Raw genomic sequence first — 12401 nt, 5'->3', positions numbered from 1 at the left:
GCTTAAAGCTGGGAGGGATGCGGCATTGTGAGATGGAAAAAAAAAGTGTACGCTGTATACGAAAATTCTAGAAAAGAGCAATTGAATCTAGTGACAGAAAGCAGATCAGCGGTTGCCAGGGAACGGGAGTAGGCAGGAAGTGACTAGGATGGAGGCCAAGGGGACTTTTTTTTTTTTTTTTTTTTAATGTTTTTATTGATTTCAGAGAGGAAGGGAAAGGGATAGAAACACCAATGATGAGAATCATTGATTGGCTGCCTCCTGCACACCCCCTACTGGGATTGAGCTCACAACCCGGGCATGTACCCTGACAGGGAATTGAACTGTGACCTCCTGGTTCCTGGGTTGACACTCAACCACTGAGCAACACTGGCCAGGCAATTTTTGTAGTGATTGAAGTATTCTGGAGTGATGGTTACATAGGTGTATAAATTTATCAAACGTATTTATTTAAATGTTATTGTAGTTAAGCCATACATCTTTACTAAAGTTTAATATTAAAAATAAACAAGTCCCACATGGCCAAACCAGCCACTTCTTGGGACATGGGTCGACGCTCAACCACTGCCATGGAGCCACCCTGGCCAGGCAATAAAAATATTTTTTAAATTTTATTTATTTATGTGTTCATTTTTTATAGAGGGATAGAGAGATAGAAATATTGATGAGAAACATCATCGATCGGCTGCCTCTGGCAGGCCCCCTACTGGGGACTGAGCCCACATTCTGGGCATGTACCCTGACCAGGAATCAAACCAGTGATCTCTTGGTTCATGAGTTGACGCTAAACTATTCAGCCAGCTGGGCAAAACATACTTAAAAAATTAAAAAATAAACAGGTCCCAAACCAAAGGTTAACAAAAATCAGTAATAGTTACAACAGAAATTTTTTTTGAAATGTATTTTATTGATTTTTTACAGAGAGGAAGGGAGAGTTAGAAACATCGATGAGAGAGAAACATCAATCAGCTGCCTCCTGCATACCACCTACTGGGGATGTGCCCGCAACCAAGGTACATGCCCTTGACTGGAATCGAACCCGGGACCCTTCAGTCCATAGGCCGACGCTCTATCCACTGAGCCAAACCAGTCAGGGCAAAATGATTTTTTGAAGTATTAATTGTCCTGAGCAGGTGTTCTAGTGAATGTGAAAACACAGGCTATCACACACACCCCTATATAATATGTACTGACTTAACCTTTTTCCAGGATTAGGGCCTTGAATTTTCTGAAAAGCATGTTGGATATGATAAAAATGATGATTTTGTGACGACATCAGAGTGACTCCAAACTCTTGGAGAGGAAAAGGAGTAAATGGGCTCTTCACCCCCAAAGAACACGCCTTTCGTGGCTCTGCTAATCTGTTACTATTTCCAGAGACGTGGTTTCTGTTTAGAGTCCCGACTGGAAATACGCACTTACTCACCCAAAGGCCCAGTCACCTGCACTTCGGGGTGTGCTGTGACCCTCTGAGAAAAACTTTAAGAAGTACCAACTTTAAAAAAATATGTATATATTTTATTGATTTTTTTACAGAGAGGAAGGGAGAGGGATAGAGAGTTAGAAACATTGAGAGAGAAACTGATCAGGTGTCTCCTGCACACTCCCTACTGGGTATGTGCCCACAACCAAGGTACATGCCTTTGACCGGAATCGAACCTGGGACCCTTGAGTCCACAGGCTGACGCTCTATCCATTGAGCCAAACCGGTTAGGGCAAGAAGTAACAACTTTTATGTAAAGGAGAAGATAAGGACCAGCCAGGTTTTCTAAATTTATTTTTTTGGGGAAAAAAACAACCCCAAACCCCCAACAAAACAAAACTTTATAAAGACACTCAAAATCCAGAAATAGGAATTTATGAAGTGTTTAGCACAGGAGCTGATTAAGACTTTAGATGCTGAAATGTGAACAATGTTTGCTCAATATACAATACATTCAGTTGAGGAACATGCAAACAGAACAGACACCTTGTTTTCAAAATTTACTGGGTCTGGCCTGGCCAGTGTAGCTCAATGGTTGAGCATCAACCTATGCACCAGGAGGTCACAGTTCAATTCCAGGTCAGGGTACATGTCCGGTTGCAGACTCGATCCCCAGCACGGGTGGGGGAGATGCAGGAGGCAGCCAATTGATGTTGTCTCTCTCACTGATGTTTCTGTCTCTCCCTCTATCAGTGAAAACATATATTTTTTTAAAAAATAAAACTTACTTGGTCTGCATATAGAATACAGTACAACCCCTTTCCCCCTCCCTGAACGTTTATTTTGTAGCCTTGAACTGCTTTTGCTCTTCATAGTTTATTTCCAATCGCTTCTATACTTCTACACCTCAAATCTATAATTTCCACACCAAATTCACCATTTTCTCCTCTAGTCTCCATTTTCATCCTAGTTCAAGTTTACTGGATTTTTCTTTTTAAACAGGCAGGTTATGTACTTCACATGGCCGTCTTCCTGTTTCCAACCATTCCTATGTGCCCACAGTAGACAGTCACACAATATGAAAACATGGAAGTCAATTTTCCAACTTCATTCCTCACATATTAAGAAAGGTCATCACAGCCTCTCTCTCTCCCCCCTCCCTTTTACTCGAATCTAACAGGCATTGCCTATGAATGAAGTCCTGGTTTGGAGGAAACATGTATGAAATAGGCCTCTCTGAGCTGTGTGATACCACGTGCCGTGAGCATCCGGCACCTCCTGGGGAGCACGTCTAGGCGTGAAGGAACGATGTGAACACACTCACTTCTGAGTGGGGCAGCATGGCCTCCAGTCAAGGAAAAGCAGCACTTTTCACATTTTATTAATTCGCATCTTAGATTTCAAGGTTTGCATCCCTGAGGAACATTTGCGCTTCCTAATGTGGAGAGGAAGGTAGTGACCACCTTTGTTACTTCTGTCTTAGATGGGCGGACTGGAGAGGTAACACTTCTCTACAATGAACTCACTCAGCACACACTTCTTTATTTATTTATCACCTGCCTTCTCTGTGCCAAGCACGGGGATGCAGAGGTGACCAGTCTGCACACAGTCCTTGCCTCGGCGTGTACATTCTGCTGTAGCCGACTTCAGTTAGACCCGACATTGAACCAGAATGGAAATGTGAGAGCGCATTATGTAAAATAAAGAATTCATACAAAGATGCACATAGTAAACAACTTAGTGAATTTATTTGGAAAGTAGGAAATAAGCATGATTTTAACATTTAGAACATGAACAAAACTAGAAAAAGTCCAGCTACAGAAAAGAAGGCAGAATGCTGAAGTTGGCTTCATGGCCATACAGTGCAAACCAGCCAAATCCTACAGTGCAAACAGCCAAACCCAAGGTTCTCTCATGCAAATAAGCATTAAGGAAGAGGAGGAGAATGTTTCCAGAACAGGCCACAACAAACAGTCTAAAAATTTACATAAGAAACTGTACATAAATGAAAAAATAAATTAGACAATTTACAAAAATGCCTTATAGGTTACAATAGGCTATAACTTAGTTTGTTATGAATAAAATTTGTAGCACATCATACATTTTTACATCAGATTCAGTGTTAGGATTCCAACATGACAAAGCTTAGACAAGAACAACTTGACAAGAACAACTTGAGAGAATAAGGCAACTTAAACTGAAATGGCTTGTAGAAGTAAAGTTAACACACACAAACATCTGTGTATGATTTGGTCAGTAACTGGGCAGAATTAAGACAAATGCCGTTGAACTTCAGTAAAAAGTCAAAAAAAGTGAAAACACACAATGTATAAAAAAATGATAAAACCATCTTAACATGACTTACATCTAATTCCATTCATTATGTTTGGACAAGGAGACTACAGTTACCTGCTGTTCCTAAATGTTGTAAACTAAAAAGGGCACCTCGTAAAAAAAGGGCAGATTTCAAAATGGCTTCCCACCTGCGACAACTACTGACTGCAGGCACAGCAGCCATGAGGCGGGGGTGGGGTGGGGTGGGGGGGGGCGCAGGTTCAAGTGACCTCAAACCGTCTGCATTATCTACTCATACTTTACCAATGGTGTTAAGCAGATGGTGCCCTTTGATAGCTACTGGAATTGTAAGCACTGCAACGTGTGAAAGATGTTAAGAAATAGCAAACAAGAAAAACAGCACTATTTTAGAAAAATTGAAATTTAGTTGCATATTTATATAATTCAAAATTTTGATTTTGACCTTCATTTATGCCTTTGAAAAATACATTCCTCATTAGTTCTTTTAAACACAAAATTCAGTGGCAGCTGTGGCAAACAGACTGAAAATGTTTAAGAAAAATAATCTTTGATTACAGTAAGGGCCAGAATGTAAATAAAGTTATAATAATGCACATATAATTTTGAAGTTAACACAACAAAAATTCCAGATAGGTTTACACACTTTAATATATGTATGTATCGCTTCATATTAGTTTAAGGTATATCTACTTGCTCATTATAAGCAGTAACATAACATGATAAATAACTAATACCATCCTATTGGTTGGGTGAGAATTCAAGTCCAGTACCTATCAACATATACACATAAAATACATCCCAAGACATGAGGCCAGCATCTGAACCGACTGGGTCAGTCACTGCAGACGCTGCCACATGATTCAAGTACCTGCCTTTCCCAGGAACTTGATGACAACTGATGATCCCACTGTGACAAATCAATGTCCTTGTTTTACAAATAAAACATTTAAAGACCAGTGACTGGTGCTATTTCTAATACAAAACCAAATTATGACCCCACGTCCGCTGACCACACAAGACTGACAACCCGAACAACAGGGACTGTTGAAGACATCGGAACTTTTTGAAAGTGGAAATTACTCGAAAGCTGTGATGAGTTACTTTTCACAACAGTTTTTAAAATAGGCTATTAAAACACTTTAAAGGAAGAAAATTCTTTCTTGGGTCTGCCAGTTACCAGGCTCAGTACTGAAAACAGGTGGTGGTAGTACAAAGCATACCATTTTGTGAGATTATCTGATGAAAAAACAAAGTTGGCTGAATTCCTCTGGTGTGAGAATAAAATACAGTAAGATAAACCAACTTACTGGGAAATAGGACATCATTGACATTTCATGGCAAATCATCTTAAACAGGTCAAAGAGTATTATTACAAAAGGCAACATGTTTCTAGTATTTTGCTTATACTAGTACATACCACAACGCAGTAAGTTAAATGAAAAATTATGCACATTCTTTTTTTCTGGTGATTATTCTTTCAGTCTTTTTCTAAACTACATTCTCAAATGCAATAGATTAAAAAGCATTAAGTGCTCAACCAGAAAAAAATAATACACTAAAAAAATATGAAAAATTTTCTATATAATACAGACTGGTTACAAAGGACATTTAGAAGCTATTGCTTTGCTAAGCTTTCCACCCAAGAATGCAGCCTTAAAAATCAAGGCGAGCCCGGCTGGTGTGCTCAGTGGTTGAGCATCGACCTATGAACCAGGAGGTCACAGCTCAATTCCCGGCAGGGCACATGTCTGGGTCGCAGGCTCAACCCCCAGTAGGGGGCGTGCAGGAGACAGCCCATCAATGATTCTCTCTTATCACTGATGTTTCTATCTCTCCCTCTCTGAAATAAAAAACATAAAAAAAAAAAAAGAAAGAAAGGTGAGACTAAGAGTGATGAGCTACTCTTAGAAGGCAAAAGTACCGCTGGACACAGAGGAAAAACTTCCCTCTGAGCCACATCCTTTCGCTTACAGAAATGAAACTTCCAGAAACCAGAACTTATAACACAGCAATCACATTTGAACACAAAGGCAAAAGACTCAGGAACCCTTGCAGTCTAATATTTGGCAAATATTCTGAACTTCCTAAAGGCCTGTCAATTACCATGTATATTATTGGCAATAGCATTGACTTTTCCTACACTAAGAGTCCACGTATTTAAATAAAGTAGCTGAACAGAAACTGCCAGGCAAGTCCACCAATACTTTGTCTTGGGGAAGTTGGGATATGGAACTGAAAGCCACTAGTTCTAAAACTCTCTAATTAAAAGGCAATCTTTTTTGGGGGGCGTGACAAGTTCTATAGACCTTGTGTTCTTTACTGAGCCTCAAAATAAGTTGATAGTGCTCCTGCATTTGAAAATGTTACCCAGTTTTTACAAGTGAAAATTAAATCCGAAAGTTAAAAATTCTCTTGTACATGACTCAACAAAGAATAGGGCCTCTTTTTAATCCTTTAAAATTGGCTTCTCAAAATTAAATTAGATAGGATGGGGGGCATTTAAGTCACTGGAATCATCAAATTTGCTTCAGTGTGGGAAATATGCACTTTGGAGAGTGCTGCGGCAGTCAGAATGTGTCTGGGCACTTTATCAGTATCACTGGGAAAGGAGACATTATGATGGATAGGATGCAGTATAAGGTATTTTTGGAATGGTCCGCAATACAGCTTGTCTGTATAAAATTAACTATCCAAATGAGCTACTTCCTATCCCTTGTTTTTAAAAAATAAGGTTCCCATATTTCTCCCTCTCAAACACGCTTTTTAAAGCCAAATTTTAAGAGCTAGTTTTAAAACTGCATTAATACAGTAGCCACTACCCAAATCTGGCTACTGAGAACTGGAAGCATGGTTAGTGTAAATTGAGATGTGCTCTAAGTATAAAATACAAACTGGTTTTGAATACCAAGTGCAAAAGACCAAAACGTAAAATATCTAAGTAACTTTTAATATGGATTACATGTTGAAACAATAGCATGTCAGATATTTACTGAATTAAATTGAAACATATAATGAAAATGAATTTCACCCATTTCTTTTTACTTTAACTGTGCCTACTGGACAATGTAAAATTTCATGTGCCTCACATTTTCTTTCTATTAGCGCTGTTCAAGAACACAAAATGGTGAGGCATTATAGTGATTGGGATCATAACCAAACCTATTTACCACTGCATTCTCACATGGAGGTCATAATACAAAAGTGGAATCTTGGCAGCCTTCATCATAATTCTGTGTTCTTATTATTCCAGTCATTCTAGATTATACATGAGAAAAGCCAAGTGCAGAGTGGTAAGATGGCACTCCCCTTTACATGCGTGTTAGCAAGTACCTGCAATTCTTGAGGACAGAAAGTAGGAATCGTAGTCCCAAATAAACAAAGTATTGATCAAACTAACTTGTAGAGACTTTGATCATTCCATTTCTTTCCACCTAAGCCTACGGCTGCTAATGTACCGTTTGCCACAGAAATATAACTTGAAGTTATGGTCTTTTAAAATATTCAAATATTCAGAATTAAAACTTTTTGTACCAATGCCCAAATCACAAACTTTTAAAATAAGTTGAATTGGCGGCTTTTGGCTGAAATACCTCATCAATACAATGGAAACATGAAAGAAACGTTTGGTCGTAGGTTTTCAAAATATCTACTGAATGACATGAATCCAAAGATCTAAATATTCTAAATTCTAAAAAATTATGCTGACATACTTTCTCTACATATTCACCAGTACTCATATTAATGTCTTTAAATAAAAGAAAACCGAATTATAAGTATTTGAGCACAGATTCTGAAAATTCTAAGCACCTCTTGGTAGTCTAGTGAAAACTGTTCTCCATGGAGCAAAACTGTGTTCTGTGGAAACACCACAATACTTCCCCGTAATGTAAACAGCTATAAGTTCTTCAAAGCACACCAGACTTACTGGTAACTTAAGGAGGTGACTAGCTTCCCCAAGCCTCAATACAGTGGGGCCTTGACTACGAGTTTAATTGGTTCCGAGATCGAGCTCGTTAAGGAGCTTATTAACTGAAATTACTCTGTCAACTCAATGCAAAAAATCAGCCGAGAGACAGCTGGTACCTCAAAAAACTCGTTAGTCGGGACACTCGTAAGTCAAGGCCCCACTGTACTTCATAAAAACCATGAGCAATAGTCTCTAACGACGTCGCTGAGCTCTAAAATGTTACTGCCAAAGTAAAAATCTGAAAAGGTTTATAACATTAAAAAAATGATTCAAAATAGAGAACAAATTCTAAGGCAAAGGGATTTACAGTAAATTTAGGAATTATAATTCTTTTATTACCAGGATGTACAAAACACTGATCCTTTTATAATTTTGCAGTACGGCCTCTGAATTCCAGTTTCAAAAGCACTCTGACTTCTATAACATCAATTTAGAATAAATGTGATTTTGTTGCTGTTCATAATAGAATTAAGTCTTTAGCTTTGATGGTTCAGACCTAATTAGACAGAAAGGACTGAGTCTGGGCCTGAGATAAATGTGGTACAGAAAGAACTCTCCAATGCATGCAAACCATATTCATTAGAATAGTCTTTGGGACCTCATCATAGGACTTTCAAATAAATAATTAAGCTTCCAATTACAAAATATTAAACACTGTAAATGTACTGATTAACAATAAAATCTAGAAAGTGCAATGTCACCAAATATGTGCATTTTCTAGATTTATTTAAAATTCAGGCTAATATTTCAATTACATTATGGCATTTGAAAAAGGTACTTCTTTTAAAAAGGTTATACTTCTGGGAAAAGATCACATAAACATGCTTTTTTGGGGGGATATATTAGGAAAACAACAATGAATAATTAGTATTGCCTTGGCATTTCTAAAATCACATAAAAATTATCATCTTTGATTGCCATTTCAATTTATTTTGATACAGGGTATGTTACGGTCTGCTTACTAATACCTAAAGCAGAACAGACTTGTAACAAATATTCAGAATTAATTATTTTTATGAGATAAACATTTCTGAGCCTTTTAAGATTTGTTTGAGCATACAGTACTGCAATGTTGGCTACATAAAATAAATAGAAAATCTTTTTGAGAGAAAGCTCAATAATCAGAGGCTGTACTGCATTTAAGGATTTAACACTGGCTATATACAAAAGGGAAAGCATTTCAATTAGAAATACTTCACCTGCTACCGAGTTCTTGCTGTTACTATGGCAACATTTAGCAGCTTACCATTTTGACATTTAAAAAGCAACAGGAATAGTGCTACTCTTTTATCCTTCGTTTCCAGTGACAAATAATGCAGCAATTATGCCTGTGGTTTTCAGTTCCTCTTGGATGACATTTATTATCAGAGATAAACCTGATGCTTTTAGCTGAAATTTGGCAGCCCAAGAAGTGCACCAACTGCTCCAAAGTATCCCTGTATAATTTAAAACAATTATTAATGTAGTGCAGCTCTTAAATTATCATACAGTATGAACCACTATTAAGAACACATTTATATTATAACATCTATTCAGAAATCTACCAATTTGTTTTGTCAGCTATTATAAAAAGTTTTAAATTGTATTCTCAATATATACACCTTTTAAATACCTACTTTTAAAGTGTGGTTTAAAAGAAATTAAATGTCTTTTTATTGATTTTATTGATTTCAGAGAGAGGAAGAGAAAAGGAGAGAGAAACAACAATCATGAGACAGAAACATTGATCGCTGCCTCCTGCACGCCCCCTACTGGGGATCAAGCTGGCAAATCGGACATGTGTCCTGACCGGGAATCAAACAATAACCTGGTCCAAGGGTTGACGCTCAACCACTGAACCACACCGGCAAAGCAAAGTGTGGCTTTTAGACACTAAAATTTCTAGGTCTATTATTGCAATTCTGTGCCCCCTCCCCTTTCCTCAATTAACTTCCCTTGGCTGAGCCTGCCACTTTCAGTGACTCCATCCCGCATGCAGCAACTTGGCATTTCTCATTCTGATCTCTACAGTGAGAGCAGTGACAATGAAACACGCATGCTTTTAAGGAAATGCTCTGAACCTGTGTTATTAAAACTCTTGTAGCCAGTTGACTGACCAGAAACAAAATAACTCGAGGTAAATTTACTTAATCTGAAACATTATGTAAACTGATATTTGATTAGATCAAAATTTAACTGGCTGTAGTGAATATGAAACAAACAAACAAAACAAAACTCCAAAGTGTTAACAGTGGTTATCTCTGGCAGTGAGTGTGAGGTTGTGGTGGGAAGATTAATTTTCATTGCTAAATTATATAGTTTTGTATTGTTCACATTTAACATTTGTTACCTCAGAGGAGAAAATAAGATCCACTAAGTGTATAAGCAGCCCAATATTTAAGGAGCTGATACTGCTCTCTCAGAATTGTGAAGTCTCAACTTAATGCGGTGCCTGCCAGGTTACAGTAACCCTGATCCCCCAATTCAAACTGAAGTGAGGAATCAATATACAATTTAGGTAAACTGTAGTTTGTACTTTACACAAGAAGCCTGCATATAAAAGCATGCTATTAAAATTCACAAACGTTATTTTGCTGTCATACCTCATGCTCTAGAAACAATGCTTTCAGCTGTCCTTTTGACCAGTAATCCAGTGCATATGCCAAAAGTTTCATTGAGAGAGTATTGACTCGTAAAAAGTTTCCAACAAAGACAACTCTGTTTATTTTCTAAAGGAAAAGAACAAATAAAATGACTTTAAGAAAGAATTATAAATAGGTTTCACAATACAAGAGGGTTTACAAAATCTCTACTTAAAAATGTAAATAACTACCACTTGCTAGTGCCTGCTACATTCCTGGCATACAACTCCATAATCCTGTATATTTAAAAACATGACTTTTGGACATTACTACACACTTGTCTAAACCCATGGAATGTACAGCCAGAGTGAACCCAAGTGTAAACTATGGACTTTGGATGGTGATGGTGTGTCAGTGTAGGTTCATGGGTTGTAATGAGTGAGTCAGTGAGCTGCTGGATGGAAACGGGAGGTTGTGCAGGCGGATCAGGGGTATATGAGGACTCTCTACTTTCCACTCATTTTTGCTGTGAACCTAAAACTGCTCTAAAAAATAAAGTCTATTTTAAAAAAGAAAAGTTCTGGAAAAGATGCTACTTAAATGATTATAGATGAGACCTGTTTGCGAAAATGGCCAAGAAATAATTCACTTAATATAGCAATTTGGAGCGGTGCTGTTGTTGAGATTAAAGGTGACCAACCAAGGAAGAGTTAAATGTGTTTAGGATTGCCCTGACCGGTTTGGCTCAGGGGATAGAGGGTCGGCCTGCGGACTCAAGGGTCCCAGGTTCGATTCCGGTCAAGGGCATGTACCTTGGTTGCAGGCACATCCCCAGTAGGGAGTGTGCAGGAGGCAGCTGATCGATGTTTCTCTCTCATCCATGTTTCTAACTCTCTATCCCTCTCCCTTCCTCTCTGTAAAAAAAATCAATAAAATATGTTAAAAAATGTGTTTAGGATTAAAAGCAGCTGTAAACTTGGCCAGTATGTTGCAATGTATGCTCAACAATGACACGCAACCTGTGGACTTTATACAGAGCTGGAGAGCAACACTGACTGGGTAGGGCATGCACACTGACTGAGGTTAAAATGCCTGCTAGTTATTCCCTCAACCAACTTAACTACACTATTATTAAAAACTAAAGAAATAAAATTCTGGATTTAAATAATAATTCAGAACATTAATTTGGGTTTTGGCACAGCTGTTCTCTCTGTTGGATCCTCTTTCCCCCAAAATATCCACATGTATGATTCTTTTGCTTCCTTCAAATCTTTGTGCAAATGTCACATCTTCAATAAAGCCTCCTCCAACCACCCAATTACACAGCAATCTGTCCTCTGCTACGCTCTGGTCTATTCTCAAATTCTCTTTGTCCTGTTTGATTTTCTCATTTTGAAAAACAGCATTTGTTACCTAACACAAACTAAATACTTATTTACTACATCACTCGAATAGATGTAGGCTCCACCATGTCAGAGATCAGTTTCCTTCACTAATGTATCCCAAGTGCCTAGAACAGTGATGGCTAACCTATGACACGCGTGTCAGAGGTGACACGCAAACTCATTTTTTTGGTTGATTTTTCTTTGTTAAATGGCATTTAAATATATAAAATAAGTATCAAAAATATAAGTCTTTGTTTTACTATGGTTGCAAATATGTATGTGACACGGCACCAGAGTTAAGTTAGGGTTTTTCAAAATGCTGACACGCCGAGCTCAAAAAGTTCGCCATCACTGGCCTAGAACGATGCCTAGCACATGGCGACCTGTACATATTTATCCAACGAATAAGTGAATGAATGAAGACTAATAAAGGGTTCCTTCACAAAGCCAAGTCGCCATTCAGTTAAAAGTACTTGACATTTACAAAAATTCAATGGACCCTGGCCGGTTTGGCTCAATGGTGGAGCATCAACCCACACACCAAGAGGTTGCTGGTTTGATTCTGGGTCAGGGCACATGCCCGGGTTTCGGGCTCGATCCCCAGTAGGGGGCGTGTGGGAGGCAGCAGATGGATGTTTCTATCTCTCTATTCCTCTCGCTTCCTCTCTCTCTGAAAATAAAAAAATCAATTAAAAAACATAAATTAAATTGACAAATATATCTATTACATGAAGAAAGAATTGTATATA

General features: G+C 38.1%; 1 protein-coding gene across 3 annotated transcripts in view; it reads right to left on the bottom strand.

Annotated features, from left to right (window-relative positions):
• Positions 1 to 3145: 3145 nt before the first annotated feature.
• Positions 3146 to 12401, bottom strand: part of PANK3 (pantothenate kinase 3) — a 29010-nt gene continuing 19754 nt past the window's right edge. For 2 of the 3 annotated variants that reach the window (XM_036312640.1, XM_036312641.1), the window contains 2 exons: positions 10289 to 10414; positions 3146 to 9142 (listed from right to left, as the gene is read on the bottom strand). In XM_036312640.1, coding sequence (XP_036168533.1) covers positions 9092 to 9142; positions 10289 to 10414 — 177 coding nt within the window. In that variant the 3' untranslated portion in view covers positions 3146 to 9091. Of the gene's footprint in view, positions 9143 to 10288; positions 10415 to 12401 lie in introns of those variants that run through there. The other variant, XR_004968143.1, reaches the window with a different exon arrangement.

The sequence above is a fragment of the Myotis myotis genome, unplaced genomic scaffold (assembly GCF_014108235.1).
Source record: "Myotis myotis isolate mMyoMyo1 unplaced genomic scaffold, mMyoMyo1.p scaffold_m19_p_6, whole genome shotgun sequence".
NCBI classification, from domain to species: Eukaryota; Metazoa; Chordata; class Mammalia; order Chiroptera; family Vespertilionidae; genus Myotis; species Myotis myotis.
Note: the sequence above shows the minus strand (reverse complement) of the source record. Positions and strands in the feature narration are given on the sequence as shown.